Source organism: Tinamus guttatus, unplaced genomic scaffold (genome assembly GCF_059628265.1).
Source record: "Tinamus guttatus ecotype Peru unplaced genomic scaffold, ASM5962826v1 Tinamus_guttatus_pri_ptg000060l, whole genome shotgun sequence".
Classification (NCBI taxonomy): Eukaryota; Metazoa; Chordata; class Aves; order Tinamiformes; family Tinamidae; genus Tinamus; species Tinamus guttatus.
This window is the reverse complement of record NW_028288594.1, coordinates 1,518,969-1,534,437: the sequence shown is the minus strand read 5'-3', so window position 1 is coordinate 1,534,437 and position 15,469 is coordinate 1,518,969. Positions and strand designations below refer to the sequence as shown.

The 15,469-nt window shown below is 37.6% G+C and overlaps 1 protein-coding gene across 4 annotated transcripts in view; it reads right to left on the bottom strand.

Annotated features, from left to right (window-relative positions):
- Positions 1-15,469, bottom strand: part of STK39 (serine/threonine kinase 39) — an 84,917-nt gene that overhangs the window by 49,906 nt on the left and 19,542 nt on the right. For all 4 annotated transcript variants that reach the window (XM_088519483.1, XM_088519481.1, XM_088519480.1 and 1 more), the window contains 7 exons: positions 15,178-15,319; positions 12,709-12,764; positions 11,403-11,512; positions 11,191-11,292; positions 10,306-10,439; positions 7,317-7,365; positions 7,146-7,211 (listed from right to left, as the gene is read on the bottom strand). In XM_088519483.1, the coding sequence (XP_088375609.1) occupies positions 7,146-7,211; positions 7,317-7,365; positions 10,306-10,439; positions 11,191-11,292; positions 11,403-11,512; positions 12,709-12,764; positions 15,178-15,319 (659 nt within the window). The remainder of the gene's footprint in view (positions 1-7,145; positions 7,212-7,316; positions 7,366-10,305; positions 10,440-11,190; positions 11,293-11,402; positions 11,513-12,708; positions 12,765-15,177; positions 15,320-15,469) is intronic.

The window sequence follows — 15,469 nt, the reverse complement described above, 5'->3', positions numbered from 1 at the left end:
TCATGTAAAAATATAAACACTGGCCAACTAAGTGGCAATTGGCCTAAAATATCAAAAAAGATAAAGATTCCGATCTTTACACCTTCTACTTATCTTTCCTAGCTATTTGGCTGAATGAGCATCAGGATAGTTAATCACTATCACAAGGTTTTCTATCAGAGGGATTTACTGGATCCTCCTCCTGTAATCAGCATTTTCTAAAACCACCAACTCATTCCATCTTCCAGGCTGTTTATTTGCATAAATGACCAAAGGGGAAAAGGCAGAAGACAAACATAGAGCTTTAATCACTCAAATGCAGAAGACTCATTCCAAGGCAGGTTTCACTGACAGCACAGTCAAATCAGGGAATATTTAGGAAAAGACCCTATTAATATAGAATTCAAAGAATTTATATAATTTTAATTTATTCCCAAGTTCAAAGGCTTGAAAACACCATTTCAAGAGGAAATTCTGTATTCTTCCTTTTTCTATTTATTTTCTTCTATATTTCTTCTTTTCCCATTTATTCATGTATATTATATTATAAAATATATATTCTGCATCCCATACAGATATTACAGATTCAAGTTTATTGAAGACTAAAAAAAATGCCAATCAAAACGGAGATTTGAGTACAGTTCCCCAAAATTGGTTCTCCTGCTTATAAACAGGCATGAAAGTAATGAACATTAAGTCCCCAATTTTTATAGATCCCAGTTTTATATCTTAATCAGATATCAACAGTGAGTTCAAACAGGCTCTAGCATTGAAGCCTGCAGACCTGGAGCCACCCCGTGCTGCGTGAGGCTTTCGCAGCCCAAACCCAGGTCTGCAGGTGGCCCTCCATGTTCCACTGCCACCCTCTGCTGGCTGTGCCTTTCCCATACAACCCAGCTTTGTGAGTTTTCCTTTTGAAATATTGCCCTTGCCCATTACATACTGTTTACCTTATGTTTATCTGAGGATGCACAGTTTGAATAACCTTATCCAGGAGCTACTCCTCAGTACTAGGCAGGTCTTTGCATATGCATTATCATTACTGTTCCAGAATATCTGCCTGCTCTGCCTCAGCCTTAAACTCCCTGCCCCGATTAAACGAGTTTGCAGCTCGTGCCATGATTTGACTTCTCGAGCCAAGAGCACTTTCCACCTCAGTCAAACCTGTTGCACTGCCACCGGGTAGCACAACCCAAGGATGATCATGCTTGACCAGGACTTCCCCAGCACCTTCCCAGCAACTTCAGGAACATCTCCACTATCAAATACAGAAAGAATAAAATGTCATAACAAATAGCATAAAACTGTGTTTTATTTCTAAAGGTTTTACAAGGTCTCATCAGCAAAGATAATTTACTTCTCACTTCTTCCAGAGTGTTGGGTCTGTTTTTTTGTTGTTGTTTAGTTTGTTTTTTTGTCAGCTTGCTTTTTAGCACTAGGAAGGCTAAAGAGACAATTTACATGAAAGCAAAGATCCTCACAGTTATTTCTTTATTCTTCCAGCAAAGCAGTGACTGACGGCAACACTGCTTCTGAGGCACCGTGCAACCACCGAGCCTTCTTTGGGATTCATATCCCTGCCTGAGCTTCCTGACAAACTTCCCCAAAATGGAACATTATCAGGAGCAAGACCCATGCTACTTCCCTGGCTTTCATGTGCCTCAGAGCTCCCTGTTACTTTTATAAGCAAAGACAGACCAGAAAAGGTTTCTGCTGCCACCTTGCTCGAGGAAGCGTGGCGAGAAGCCTCAGAACACTATGGTGGCAAATCTAGCTGTGATGATGTAGCTACATTGACACAATAGCCATCTGGGCTACAGACTGGGGTGAGATTTAGTAGCAACAACTAATTTTATTTAATTTCTTCCTACATTGGGCACCGGTTAAAATCTGAGAGAGGCAAGAAGCAAGGACTATCTGCTGTTAGATATCATGGGAGCAAAGATGGAGGCTTCAGTTCTTTGAAGGCAAACAGCAGCAAAGCTAGTACCTTCCCACACAGTCTCAGCAAGAGACAGCAAAACAACCAGTTATCAACCAGTGGGACACAACAGCACTATCTGTCCTTACAGCTGATTACAAAACTTGCTTCCTTCTCAATGAGTCTACCACCAGCATTAGGCCTGAGCATCCTCTCTCTTAGCTTGATTCTTTAAACCACGACTCTTTCAACAAGCCCTTAGGACTACACTACGGTTGCTTTTAATAAAGTTTCAACAGAACAAATAAATACCAAATATTCAAAGCTCCTAGTCTACCAAAAAGTTTTGGAACTTTAAGCCAGTCTCCTGTTAGTTCATGTTCTACATCTAAAAAAAATTTGCTTCCAAGTTTTAACTTCTAGGTACAACTAAGCTATGTTTTGGTCTTTATCATAATCAGCAAGGTATTGGCCAGATATCTACACCAGAACTCACATGCACTTATTGCATTTTAAGCTGAGATGTTCCGAAATCTTTCCATCTTTTGGAGACACAGTTGCTGAAGGAAGGTGACACACCAACTGCAATGCCTGAGGACAGATACGTAACAACGAGCCTTGGGAGTGCGGACAGATACTCTCCTCCGCTAGGAATGATTCAACAGGTCAAATACGTTAACCAAGGGAAAAGGACAGTGCTGCTATTCAAAAGACTACTACTCTTCACTACAAAATTGATTCTTGAAGCTGAACTATGATACCCTAAAAAGTAGAAAAAACACTGAGAGAAGAGGAGCGTTGCTTTTCAGTGATTAAGAGAGATCAGATGAGCTTTTAAATACAGGCAGAAAGAGCAACACAGGGCACTGTGTGGATGCATGTGGCTGCCTGAAGCACAAAGACTCTCTACTGAATCTACTGATTTCACACTCTGCTTTATTTTATACAGGATCAGTTCAGTATGAGAGAACAAATACACCTTTGCAAATGCTACGCAAATGGTAAAAACATCCTGCAAAAGAAAGGATGCCTCTACCTATGTCCTGTAAGAAGCTCCGTGTGCCTCGCAGCACACAGTTATTTTAAGTATCTCTGTCAGAAATGCTAACTGTAATCTTTATCTGAAGTGACAGAAGGAAGCTGATGCAACAGCAGGTGCCGCTTCCTGAAAACTGTTTCCACTTCCACTATTCACCTTTTAATATTGTGAATCTCCAGGAATTTTAACTTTCAACAACTTCTTGAAAACAAACAAAAAGCCAACATAGCCTGAACAACAGTTTCTCCTCTAGTTCCTCTAAATCTGACACTGCAAATCTGAGTTACGCTATTTTTTTCTCCTTTTCATTTGTACAAGTTATCTGGGTAAACTGAAAATTTAAACCTCTGCCACAGTGGCCTCCCTCACACAAAGCCTTGCCAATACTAGGTAATCATTTCATCTAACACAAAAGCAGGAACTGAGCACAAAGTAATGTAGATAAAAAACTAAAAGGAAGAGAGAATATTTTGAAAAGTCATACTACTTACAGCTGAGCTGCTGTTTTCAAAAAATAATGTCCCAATACCTTTCCCTTGCAAGACATCATCATCGATGAATGAAGCACCTCGTAATGCGGCTCAGCATCATACCAAGGAAACATTTTTATTAATAATTTGAGCTTGACAAACTAATGCAGCTTTCTGCTTTACAAAAGGTCTGGAATCCAGCTGTACTAGCACCAGTCTTCGGCGAGTTGCTTGTATTAAGGTAAATTCATCACTAGAATTTCACCGTTGTTGTAAAGCATGCATTGGTGCATTGGTGAGGGGGTGTCAGATTGTTAAGAGCAGTCCAAGAAAAACTGTGGTCTAATGGTATTTTCCTCATTAGACAGAGGGGATTGCTAATCTCATTGATAATGCTAACTCATTAGTCCACTCCTTTTCCCTAAATTGCTATACTACAGAGCTACAACTCCAACAATAAATAGATATTTCCACTGAAATTCCAGTAAAAGCTGTTACCACGTGAATTCTCTCTATGTTGAATGTCAGAGATTTTTCTTGTTAACTTACAGCTCAGAGCTGTAAGGAGCTTCTATTAACAGCATAAAGCAATAGCACCTTCCAAAAGCAGAATTCAAGCCCAAATATTACTCAACATTGATTTTAAGTGCTACTGCACTTCAGACAGCTTTAAAATGAAATGCAGACACATATTTTCCCCTGTTCACTCTCTAAAGCTGGCAGTCATGCAGGAGACTTTCAAAATTAAAGAAATATGATTATAAAACCACTAAATTGACACAGGGCCTTTGGGCATACAGGGTACTTACAGTTATAATTAATTTTTAGTGTGACTGCATTTCAAAACTGGCTGTGGAATTCTGGGAGCTGTTTATAATTTTCTTCCTCTATTCCAAGTTAGCAACTTAGTCGCAAACCAACAAGGGCTTAACATTCAATCAAAAATTAAAACTGTTTTGATATGTCTTAAAACACGAGTTTCTGCAGCAGGCAAGCTAGAGCTCGGCAGGGACGGCCGCAGCCCTGCCGCGCGCAGGCCGGTTACACCGTGCAGCAGTTGGGCTGCAGTCGGGGTTCCCACCACGGAGGCCGGCGGCGGCGCGGCCTTGTCCTCTTGCACAAGTCAATTCTTAAAGTGTTTCAGTATTCTCCTTAGTTACATGCAGGCCAGCAAGGCAGCTATCATTTCAAAATCAGCACTATTATAAAACACAAAGAAATGTTGGGCAAGGAAATACACCTATTAAGATGTGATTTACAACTCTAACATTACAGGATTTTAAACACACACTGTTTAATCTCATCAAATTGAAATTTGTAAGAGAAAGCTCTCCAAAGCCTTGAATGCTTTCCACAAACACACAAGAACACCTATACAACACACTCTCAGATTATACAAACAAACCTGAAATCACATTACTACATTACTCAAAACAGTTGCCAAGTATTAACTGTAAAGCAACAGCAAAACACGAGAACACTATGTCAAAATGAAAAAAAAAAAAAAAAAAAAAACCCACACCACACAAGTTAAAACTAAGCTGAGGCTGGAATTCTGGGCAACAAGGCAAACTAATCATATGCATGGGAACTGCAAAGGATATTAAGCTGCCGCAGGGTAGATTTGGTACCGGTGCTAGTAATGGCACCATAGATCATTAGTTACGGGCATTTCACACCAAGAGCTACAGAAGATAATTTAAGCAGTAATGACAGAAGCTCCTTCCATTTCTTCCCCTAGAGACATTTTTTTTTTCCATTACACTGGTTACTACTTCCAAGGGTGGCCTCTTAGACACCTTACCTAATATGTGACGGTTTGAGCAACCAAACCTTACTTACAAAAGGTTTTTTTAAAAAAAATCCTACAGTTTAATATTAAAGAGATATATATTTTGTAGTATCTTAAAACAGCAGCTACACACAAAGCTGTAAGAAAATTAAATTTTAAAATTCGTAATGAATTTTAATAGAGTCTTTTTAAAATTTATTATTTTCACTAGCAACAAACTACTTTTTTCCATTTTATGCTATAATTAAAAGGTCTTTAATCTATTAGTGTGTCTCTAGCATTCTACGTTTTGCTTTCTTAAGATACACAAGACATCACTGACCCAAATTAAAAAAATGTCCAAAGTCACTCAACAAGCTATGTCTGGCTGGGCATGGTGAACTACCATGCATTCCTTCTGTGAATCCATCTTCTAAGTTATTTAAATAAATAAGTATATGTACATCTGTATAGGATGGTTAATAAATAGTTCCTACAATTGATCCAAAAACACAGCTGGGAGAGGAATGTCAGGAGACACTCACTCTATTGAAAATAAAATTAGCACTAAAGTGTGGCTAAATTATTGCTCTAGTGTCCAAAATGTAGCATTAAAAAAAAAAAAAAAAAAAAAAAAAAAAAAAACCACGCTTATGTGGGCATTGCTGCCACCACATGGCCATAAGACTGAATTGTTTGCATGTTTCAGACACTGCCCTCTCAGCACGTTCTCTCTTTTACATGTCCTCTCCTTAAAGCCCTCTACGTGAACTACCACAAAGCCTCATCGCTTCCTAAACTACTTACACCTTCACAAAGAACAAGGAGAAACTCAGAGCATCATTCAGATGCCACTGACAGTCTCTGTAGCTGGTGTCCTGCACTCAGGATACAAACACTTCACCATGGAGAATTACACTGTATTATCAGAATATCACTGAGAGGTAACAAAGACCAAGACAGTTCACTACTAAGAAAATCTAAGAAAAGTCTTGCAAATATCCAGATATCCACTGGAACAGATGTGTCAAACAAGACTGTAACAGTTTTGTTGAAGCACTCTCTTTAAATCATCTTCCCAGAAGGACTGCTTTTGGAAAGCTGAACAGACTACCTTGCCACCTGAGAGGCTCAGCAACCTGAGAGTATTCTTCACACCAAGGGGTTCAGTGAGTTGAAGCGTTAAGCATTTAAGTTCAGTTAAACAGTTAAATGACCGCAAAAAGGGAGATCCAGACACACTCCGATAACGCTCACCCACTGTTATCTCTTACGAACAGTATCTTGCTTCATATTTGAGTCTTAAAACACCTGTTAATGCCAACTACAAGCTTTTAGTTCTGCTGCACCTCACCTGACAAATACACCTACACAAGTGCCAAAGGGACCAAGAAATCCCAGCACACATAAATACATACCTATTGCCCCCCCAGGGACTGTGCTTTTACCCCAGCTTCTCTTCGATAAAGCTTCACAAGCATGAATGATACAGCAGCCCTTTTGGGAGAATTTGGCTACAAGCTCCATATAACTGAGTGTCATATTTTAAGTAATCCAAAGAAAAAAAGTAGTCTAAATAAAAACTGCTTGCACTATTGTCACCCTTTCTTTAGGCAGCGAAATGAAGCTATGTATTCTGCAGTTTATGAACTTATATCTTTGTGGATCTATCACTTTTCATTTATACAACCCTTTTATCTGTATCCTTCCAACTAAGTGTGGTAGGGGAAGAGAAAACTGATATACAATGATATATATTGCTTTGGCAGAGCCAAATAGAAAGTCAAAAAGCTCCAAGGCTTCCTGGAAAAAGCTTAGCTAAAGAAATCATTCATTCAAGAGTCACTGTCTCTGCAGGAGTGTGTAAGAGAACAGAGGCATCACTCAGCTAACATGTAAGGCAACTAAACAGCCCCACCTTCCCCTACATCCTACAGCCTAGAGAGGAAAGGTCACTGCACTTACCTTTTTTGCTCTTTGTGCTATATTAGGCGTTCTAGTGAGAAGCTTTTCAATCAGGTATTCTCTATTCTGCAAAACCAACATTTGATAAGTTAAAATCAACACAAGGAAAGAAGAGAATTCATGTAGATTTTAAGGCAGAGCAAAATTTACTTGTAGGGTTAAACGTTTTACCTTGGCTTTCTGGAAAAATTTGCATTTTAAAAGTTCTGCTGCTGTGGGCCTGAAAGATCAATAATAAATTAGAACAGAAAACAAAGACCCTTCTCAGTGAATACAGTACAGGACGTTAGTTAAACGGTACGCCTCTAACACTTCTGAATTAGTACTGTATGAATGGGGAACGAATAGCAATAGCTACCGAATTAATTCTCACTTACCATACACCAAAAAAATTAAGTTCCCCCATGATAAAAAAATACCCCCCCCAAAAAAATCAGTATCTAAATTGCCATTTTTTCCCTTTTTCTCTCAATACAGATGCATTTTATCCTTACAATATACAAAAATAGTCAGGTAATGTGCATCCTTAAATGACTCCATCAGTGTAACTGATTGCACATCTAGAGTTCACTTCTGTTCTGTTTCTTTTCAGCATCTTCAATCTTTGAAGTTTACACCAGATTTTCCACAATCCCACAACTCCTGAAATTATTCCAATGGTAGGATGCATCTCTACTAACTCTAGGGATCTAAAAAGTTACCTATCTAACTGACACCAGCCTCAGACTCATCTAGAATCCTCCAAGGTTTTTATTCTTTCCTCTAGTAGCCCAAATCACTACCCAACACTGGTTTCAAGATGGCTAAACTTAATCTCCAAGACTTTCTTTTTCTAAATAAATGAAAACGCTTATTATAGTTTATTTGAATTAAAGCAAGGGAGTAGATATAGCATGGACTAGGTCAGACAGTGAGAAGCATCCATATGAAAAAATCTCAACAACAAAAATCAAAGTCTGAACTAGTTTGTTTCTGCGAGCACACATTTGAAGTGAGGAAAGTAGTATGTGTATATATGTATGTGTATATTTGTATTGGAAGTGAAATTTATAGAATGTAACACTAAACTCCTGGCATTAACAAAAAACATCCAGTTTAAAGACAGACAGCAGCTGCAGATAGTGCTTGTTCTCCCAAAGTAACAGATTACTACCAGGCGAAACAGTAATTCACCCATAAACCTCAGATGGGTACAATGGAAAGGGAAATTTTAAAAGAAATAAATTCCTGTGGCATGCTTTGAACTCATCAACTTTTAACTTGAAGGCAAGTTTTTTTTTAAATGATCTACTACCATCATTATCTTGTAACAGGGATCCAAAGTTGAATGCTAGATCCTTGGTAAAGTTTTATCCAAACTTGTATTCTCCATTGCTCTACTATGCTATATGCCAGAAAACTCAGCTGGTCTGGAAGGGGTTTCTGGACCTGTCACCCACACAGGCTATGGCTGTGATTTAGGGCACTGAGAAGAGCACCTCTTCTCTCATCCCCCCAGAGCAGAAACACCCTGCTGGGAGCAGCAGCAGTGCAGCACCCATCCTATATTTCTTACAACAAGCAGGCGTTTCTGCCAGATTTGTCACAGTGACTCTGAAGTGTCTCTGATCAGAATTAACTACTGAGGAGAAACATTAAAAAATAGCATTGCCCAAACAACCTAAGGACACTGGCTCCCGGGCTGGGGTAACCGGCACACCGAGCTCATCACCTATCTGCAAGGCTAGGTCAGCTCAGGTCCATCACAAGTTTGGAGACACTCAAGTGCTACTACACTAATGTTTCAACACTGACATCTTAACCACAGATCAGGTAACACTTGGCATTATGCATTCAAGGAGAGAAGGAAAACTATTTTAATTATTTACTACTTATGTTTTATACTGGTTTAATCTTGCCCTGAAAATTGCTGGCTGCTGGAAACTCAAAAGCAGTTTGATTATCCAGATGTATTTCTTTCTTATCAAAAGCAGCCAGCAAACTGTAAGCTTAAAGCATCAGGATTTGCTACTAATAAGAACAACTGTACAGGGCTTAGGAAACTGAAAATAGCACACAAATGAGCCTCCAATCAAAAATAAGAATTTAAGGATATATGAAATATATCCTTATATATGGATATGGGTATGAAATAAGGATTTCAAGAAATTAAGGATGCTGCCATGTAATGTATATTCTTTTCTCCTAACTATATTTGTTCTCTTGATGCGGCTGTCACCTTTTCAACCTTACTCACTAAAGCAGCATTTTGGACTCACACTAATGAAACATCAGTGAAATCAAGTTAAACATCATAAGACAGAACACAGTACTGAGTCAGTATTGCTCTTGCAGCAGAATCTCTTTTCCTGTAGTATCTCTGAAACTCTTCAAGAAAAAGATAAGTGATAGAATAAATATCCTCAAGAAACAACATTAATTACAGAACGTGCCTCCTCCAGCTCCCTCTTCAAAAGGCCTCTAAAAATTGGATTGCATAAAAATAAAGGAATGAGTCTGAGACCTTGGAACCTGAGCAGTGGTTCTGGAATAGAGGGTTTAACATTCATTATCTTAGAAATCCAAGCCTCAAAAACACATCAAGATAGATCAAAAAGATGTTATCCCATATGATTGTGTGCAGTCACAGGAGGAAAACTCTCAACAAGTTTGCAGCCTCCTCTTCCACATTACAAAAACAAGTAATTTTCTCTGGAGATATTCTAGAGTTAAAGAAAGTACTAAAATCATTTTACAGAATGAAAAACAAAACAAACGAAAAAAAATCAACAAATGTATTTCTAATATAAAGGTCAAGTGGTTGATCTGCTTGGCTATAAACAATTGTTTGATCAACCTAAACAGTCTTCCTGGACCTATGCACAGTATCAAGATTGATATTTTACCTCAAATAAGAAATCAAGATACAGAGGAAGGACTTTTGCTTGATTAGTGTCAAGTTTAACATGATATTTAAATGAGCAAATTAGATTAATAATCCAAAAGAAGAAAACTTTGAAGAACAATTAAGAAGCAATTGCTTCTGCTCAGATTAAGATGGCTAAAGGTTGATTTTTAGAAATTTTAATCACACACTTAAAGATACATAAAAACACTGAAACTTTAAGTAGCCTGTGTATTTTAAAAATTCATTCTACTGTACATGAAAATAACATCCTACCTTTTGGAAGGATCTTTCTGAAGGCATAGTGAAATTAGTTTTCTAAAGGATTTGCCATACTTTTTCATCATCTCCTTGTCCTCTACACCCGTCTCTAAAGTGGGAGGGTCATTTTGCAATGTCAGCATTAACACCTACAGAAAACCCAAACAGAAAATAGGTACTGTAAGTGTCACTGTTAACTGGGTACACAAATATGAAGATAAAACCAAAATATTCTGTTTTTAGAATATTAAAAGTTGTAAAAATATTCAGAGTCATATCTTCAGGTAACTTGAGATGCTATTGAGAAGTAGACTACAAAATGCTAGGAAAGGTACTGCCCAAGCTTCACACCATGATTAGAGAGTATACTTCTGCTAGGCAGTCATGTGGGTTGTTCTCCTCATGAAGAAAACAAGAAATGAGGAATAGTAACTGAGACTGCTGCAATCAATAATCTCCTTCTGCTGCATAGAATACACAACACCTTGGTGAACACCTTTTAGACTCTGATGGGTAAAAACATGGGAAAAAGACATCAAGAAAACAAATGAAGATATACAGTGCTGCACACCTACCCTCAACAAGGTTCATTTAAGTTTTTAATTGAAAATAATGAAATATGACTAGCAGCACTAATATACTAAGAACAAACCCCCAGAGTCCCACTTTCTAGGTTTGTGCCTTGCACATCCCTCGCACAGCTTCCTACAAACCATCTCCCCCAACACCTGCCCCTATATTGAGGGCCTACAAAAATTACTCTGCTTTCAGTCATTTTTCAAGAAAGTACAATCTGCTTGCCTTTTCAAGAAAGAACAATCTACTAAAAAAAGTTCAAATGCGCTGGGCAATCTGAAGCCTGGAACCCTTCAGCATTAAGCAATGAAAAGCAATAGTTACTTTCATAGGAGGGTATTTGTGGTAAGGTGCTGCTCCTGTTGCTAATTCAATGGCTGTTATCCCAAAACTCCACATATCAGCCTTGAAGTCATAGCCTCTCACCTGGAATAGAAACAGACAGAAAATAAAATGATGGTGTCTTAAGTTCTAAAAACCAAAGACTAAAACTTTTTTTTTTTTTTTTTTTTTAAAAAAAAAAGCAGTAGGAATACCTGCTCCATTACTTCAGGGGCCATCCAACACGGAGTACCAACAAACGTTTTCCTCACTTTGTTACGAGTAACATCACCTCCTGTTGCTAAAAACGCACTAACACCAAAATCTGGGAGGGAGGGAAAAATTTTAAATCAATTAAACCACCACTAACAAGGCAAAGATTTTACATTTTAAAAAAGTGAGGTCTATTTATAGACATTCACCACTGCACAGATTACCTATGTTTCATGATACGCTATTCTTGAAGTGCTGTGAAATAAATGGTAGTTATCACTGAAAAATCCCTTAAGTTTAACCTCCTGGAACATGTCTCACCAGCTACAGGTATGGACTCCAAAATGTCTGTCACTTCCAGTTTCCAAATGCTCACTTGGAAATACAATTTGCATCTGCTAGTAAAAGATAAGGAGCTACAGCCAGTGTCATTACTAAATCTTAACACAGTTTGCACAAAAGGGAATAGTCTCTCATCTAGCTATTTATCTACGGATATATATTTCTTTCTTAAATTATCATCAGAGACTACATAACTAGAGGTTAGAGTACATTGAAGTGGAGGACAATTATCAATTAAAAGAGGAAGACTAACGAATATAAAGATTACATTTTTCTAGCAATAAAATACCCACAGGTAATGACCAAAAGCATCAAGCATCCACTTTGCTTTGCTTTAAGGCAATCATACAAAAAAATTGAAGAATGTCATTCCTCATGCATTAGTATGTAATTTTCACTTGTGTCACTAGAAAAAGCCCAAATCAAATTACCATCCTTGTTGGTAATACTGCATTTTTCAACTGAAGTTTTGTAATAACCTGGTATGGAAATAGTGTTGCACAAAGACATGTCACGTATCAACTAGGCAAGATACGAGGTTTCAGAAACCTTTGGTCTTACTCAGTACTTAAGCTCCTATATTATGAAGACTAAATAATTTGATTCTTATGACTACTACTCAAGAATATATATACATTCAGAGATTATTTAGGATGCTATAAAAGACACTGTCTGCGCTCAGTTTTTCAACCGATACTGATGCAATACTAATGGTAGAAATGAAGGAAGAAAATGTTAAGACGATATAAAATGTATCCTCTGTACAAATGTATTTGACTGAAAAATGAAAATTAACATCATTTCCTAAATAACTATCATTAACTAAGCATCTTGAAGTCTGAAATGGGACAACTTGCAGCAATAGCTACTACATAGAAGAGTATTCTAGAAGTATCCATTGCTCCTAAACCAGCTTCAGATCCCATTTTGTTTAGTTTGGCCATTACACTTCCACCACTGCCTTACCTGCTATCTGTACAGAGCCATCTTCACCAAGAAGAATATTGCCAGCCTTCAAATCCCTAAAACACACAAGTAAAAAGTTACTTTCAGGTCTGAAAGGCATATAGGTACATATTCTACATTAAAAAAAGACAATAACAACAACGCCCACACATATTAACTCCACATTACTGTCTGAAATTTCAAAAGGAAAAAAAAGGAACTGAAGTACTGCATGTAAGTGTTTCACAATAAAACAGTATGTTGAGCTGACACTTTCACAAACATTATCTCTTTTGTTTGATTATTTTGCATAAAAAGACCCAAATTAAGCTTGGACAGAGTAAGTAGAATTCAGAAGCAGATGGTCAAAGAGGAAATACTTAGTTTCAAACTCTGTTTTACCTGCTTTTATCAATGTAATCTCACAAACTGTTTTAAAGAATTATAGGAAGAATTAACATGTTGTAACATCCAACTGTTCCATTAATGAAATAGAAAAATTGGAAGAAAAGTTGTCTTTAAATCTCTTCCATAAAGCATTCTTCTGATCCATCTTGAAGAAGGAAAACATACTGTGGATATCTATCCCATAAAATTATTAAAACTCTGAAATAACAACTGTATTTTGCTAGGATACCACTGTGAAAAACTTGCAAAAGTTCTAAATTTCTCAATCTGTCAGAAGTTCCTTGTGTGCTTAAAATTCTGCTCATTTAACACATTCTTTTTATACATAAAGTTAAGCATAAATATTTCTGGCCTGAAGCCAGCCCCCATTTTAAAAAGAGAAAAGTAAATTAAATTAAAAGTAAGAAGAAATTAAAAGTAAAAAAGAGAAAAGTAAAGCACTGGAACAGGCTGCCCAGAGAGGTTGTGGAGTCTCCTTCTCTGGAGATCTTCAAAACCCACTTGGACGCAGTCCTGTGCCACGTGCTCTAGGTGACCCTGCGTGTGCAGGGGGGTTGGACTAGATGATCTCTAGAGGTCCCTTCCAACCTTAAGCATTCTATGATTCTATGAAATCCCATTTCTAATGTATAGGCTAAATCTTTCATTCAGAAAACATCATAAACATCACAAATTTGAGCCAAGTTATCTTTTACTGAAAATAATTAGCACCACTGCTATTTAAAAGTAATATAATCTGCTTTCTTATACAGAAATGAGAATTAATTAAAATGAGAAAAAATTCCCCACCAATTTTGGAAAGAGAATCTCCAACTGGCACATACCACTGATACTACTACAGGTGAAAACCTGTAAGGTAAATGTGAAAAAATGTGCGCTGTATTATTTCAAACAGCACTCCTGAGGTACTGCATAACTTTTAAGGTTTTTTTTGTTTGTTTGTTTAAAGGAAAGAAGGAAGATGTAACAAATGGTTATCTTTCTCGTATTCTTTTTACAGTGCTTTAAGAAGACACAAGGGGAATTCCCAATTCCGATCTCAAAAAGTTCTGTTACCCTTAAAAACTAATGTATGTTCCTTTTGTAACAGTATCAGCTTAATAGAAGACTACAAGTAAAGGTTTGCAGCAGATCTTTGGCATTCCAGAGCAGAAGTCAAAATAATTGTTCTTTATTTCTCCATTTATCTCAATTTTCTCTCTGCAAAAGGAGGAAACGTTTCTGGATTTACATCACAGGCAGGCCATTTATAAGATGGGACACAAGAAGCATGCCCAGAGAACCATTCCTGTGCTGCAACTTCACTGCCTCCATTCTCCGAGTTTTGACTGCAGCGACTCTGGGCTTTGTTTAAAACAGGGTCTTGTAAAAGGCCAGCACTTGGAACAGAGAGCCTGTTGTAGACACTCTTCCTTAAACGTCAAATTCATCTCAGTAAAACTAATTAGGCAAGTCAAAATACATCATTTCCTACATCCAAACAGTGGACACAACCTGGATCACTACAGCAGACATGTACAGATAAGCCTGAGGGATCTGCATAGTTTATAGTGGGGAAGTCAGTGAAGACTGAACCACCACGAGGCGCACATGAGCCAACGGCCATAACCAGGACACCAAACCTGCTTCTCATACGGTCATTAAAAAAAGGGCTGTAGAACTGTATTAGATGCTGCCTACACAATAGTACCTGAGCGACCAAGGTTATGGCCTCACTGTGCAACATGATGCACAAGACAGAAATTGTCACATGCATTAAACTCAGATTAGATATTAGATGTTAGGAGCACCTGCAGTCAGAGATACAGAGAGTACAGTTTTCAGAGACTTAGTGCAGCATACACTTATTCTATGAAGGAGATAAACAAGATAAAAACAGACAAGTGCAAAGTACTGGTGACAAATTGCAGTGGAGCATGTTCCGGAGTGTTATTATTATTGATTATCAAATTATCAAATATTGATATTTACAGTATGTGAAAGGCAAAACAATTTGCTTAGTTAAGTAACAGCAGTTTACCAGTACCAAGAAAAACTATAGATGGAACTATAGACGCTTTTCATGATATGTATGCTCCTTACCTATGAATTTGTCCATTCCTGTGTAGGTAGTCTAACCCCTCCAAAACTTCTTTAAGAATTGTTGCTATTATTGGTTCTTCAAGGACACCATTTTTGTGTTCTCCTCTATTGACAATATACTTTATGATATCCAGCATTGACCCTATATTGCAGATCCAAGGGAGAAAGAGAGGCATATATATAGCTTTATCATACTGGACCCTGGCAGAAGTTATACAGAACTCTTTCAATCTCTCCATGCTACTCCAATTTAAATCTTTAAATGTATGTGCAAAAGCGTCAGCTAGTTGGC